This window comes from Primulina huaijiensis, unplaced genomic scaffold, assembly GCF_012295235.1.
Source record: "Primulina huaijiensis isolate GDHJ02 unplaced genomic scaffold, ASM1229523v2 scaffold206538, whole genome shotgun sequence".
NCBI classification, from domain to species: Eukaryota; Viridiplantae; Streptophyta; class Magnoliopsida; order Lamiales; family Gesneriaceae; genus Primulina; species Primulina huaijiensis.
In genome coordinates, this window is record NW_027354505.1 from 1 (window position 1) to 1,772 (window position 1,772).

The following is a 1,772-nucleotide window of genomic DNA, read 5'->3' on the forward strand; positions in this document are numbered from 1 at the left end:
CCTGTGTTCTTCCTCAGTCCAGGGCACCCCTTTCTTTCTTTCATGAACAGAACACCGAATCGCAGCGTTTCGTTTCCCGACAGGACAATACATTTGTTTGCTGACCCATTCCAATGTGAATGAATTGGCGCTGTATCCTGGAACTGGAATCAGCCCCGCTTCGATATCGCTTACATCTTCCACCAATTCCCTGTACTGTTTGATCACATCGTTCACTGTTTTTCCAGGGATCATGGCCGCAACATTGTCCCACCGATCCGCCGTATCTCTATCATATATCGCAAGGGCGTTCTCGAATTTCTTGTTCTCCTCAGGGGTCCACTGGGTGGTTGTATTGTTTTCCTCGTACAAGCAGTTTGAGTTCTTGATATACGATCCAGGAGACAGGATTGTCATTTTTCTGTTCATTTCGCCAAAAGGACCGGTCGAAGTGGGGAAACAGAGTTCAGAGGTGAGAGAAGATACGAGGATTTTAGTGGAATCTGAATTTTTTTGTAAGAATCTGGGAGAGGACACCCTCGAATTCGCAAAACCCAAGAAGATTTTGTGAGAAAATTGTTGAAAAAAAGTAGATCTTGTATCGGGAATTTTGAACTGCTGCAAATAAACATTAATGATAGCCAACCAACTGCAAAATTCTGTATAACGCTGTCATCTTGTCTGCTCAACAATAGTGGAAACTGAAAAAAAAATGGCAGATTTTGAGCAAGAAGAAACAAAAATAATGGAGATTCAGAAATTTGAACCGAGAAAGATCACCAAGAAAACTCAAACTTTCAGGAAAGTTGGGATAGGGCAGAAAACACAGCGAATGGTTTCTTATAAAAGAAGAGAGATGAATGGTGTTTGTGAATGATTGGATAGAGTGGTGGAGGAGGGCCCGCAGCTGACTTGAATCTATTTTCTTTATTATTTAGTATCTTTAGACAAAGAAAAGGAAAAAGAAAGAGATGGCCAATCAAATGAAGAAAAGGACCATATGTGCCTATATATGTCATGTGAAATTTATATATTGTATGCATTCTAAAATCACAAAAATTAAAAAGAAATCGTGGTAAATTTTCCGAGACTGATTTTTTATCTAACTCGACTTATGAAAAATATTTAATTTTATGTCAAAAATATTATTTTCACTATAAATATAAATCAAGTCGACTCATCTCACAGATATAGTCTCACATTTTCATCTTATTTTGTATAACATAAAATTTGTTATATACATTGTTGGAACACAAATTCTTATGTTTGGTATTAACAAATAATAAAATTGAAAAATGAATGCTAGCTGAATTGATCTACACTCGAACTCTAAACTGAAATATCTTTTATCAGCTATCAATTTTCCTCGTTCAATTTTCAACAAAATCAGTTTACGAATACAATCAGTTTACACTAGAAAACAAAATTGATAATTAATATCTGTATAAAACTAATTGCAACAGTGTACGACTGTCAGCGAATGTTGACATTGACTAAAGACATGCCAAAAACTGTTCTCATTTAAAACATCTATATATATAGAAATGATTCAATTTAGTAATGTTACAATTTTACTGAGAATCAAGAATTCAACTTCCAAATATCCGAACTGAAAAATTCAATCCGTCGGAAAAATTTAAAAATAATTATATATGATCATCAAGGATCATTTAGTACTATAATATAACAATATTATAAATCATTGTATCCAAATAGCATTTTGTATACACTACAAGAAAAATCGTTTATAACAACACATCAAAGACAACGGTTTTTATTAAAACCGTTGTCTT

At 34.1% G+C, this 1,772-nt stretch overlaps 1 protein-coding gene across 1 annotated transcript; it reads right to left on the reverse strand.

Moving 5' to 3' along the window:
* Nucleotides 1-105: 105 nt before the first annotated feature.
* LOC140966459 (transcription factor DIVARICATA-like) lies at nt 106-408 on the reverse strand (the record flags this gene model as incomplete). The annotated part of the gene is made up of 1 exon (XM_073426738.1): nt 106-408. A coding segment is annotated over exon 1 (303 nt), but the record flags the coding sequence as incomplete, so codon positions are not given.
* Nucleotides 409-1,772: the final 1,364 nt, after the last annotated feature.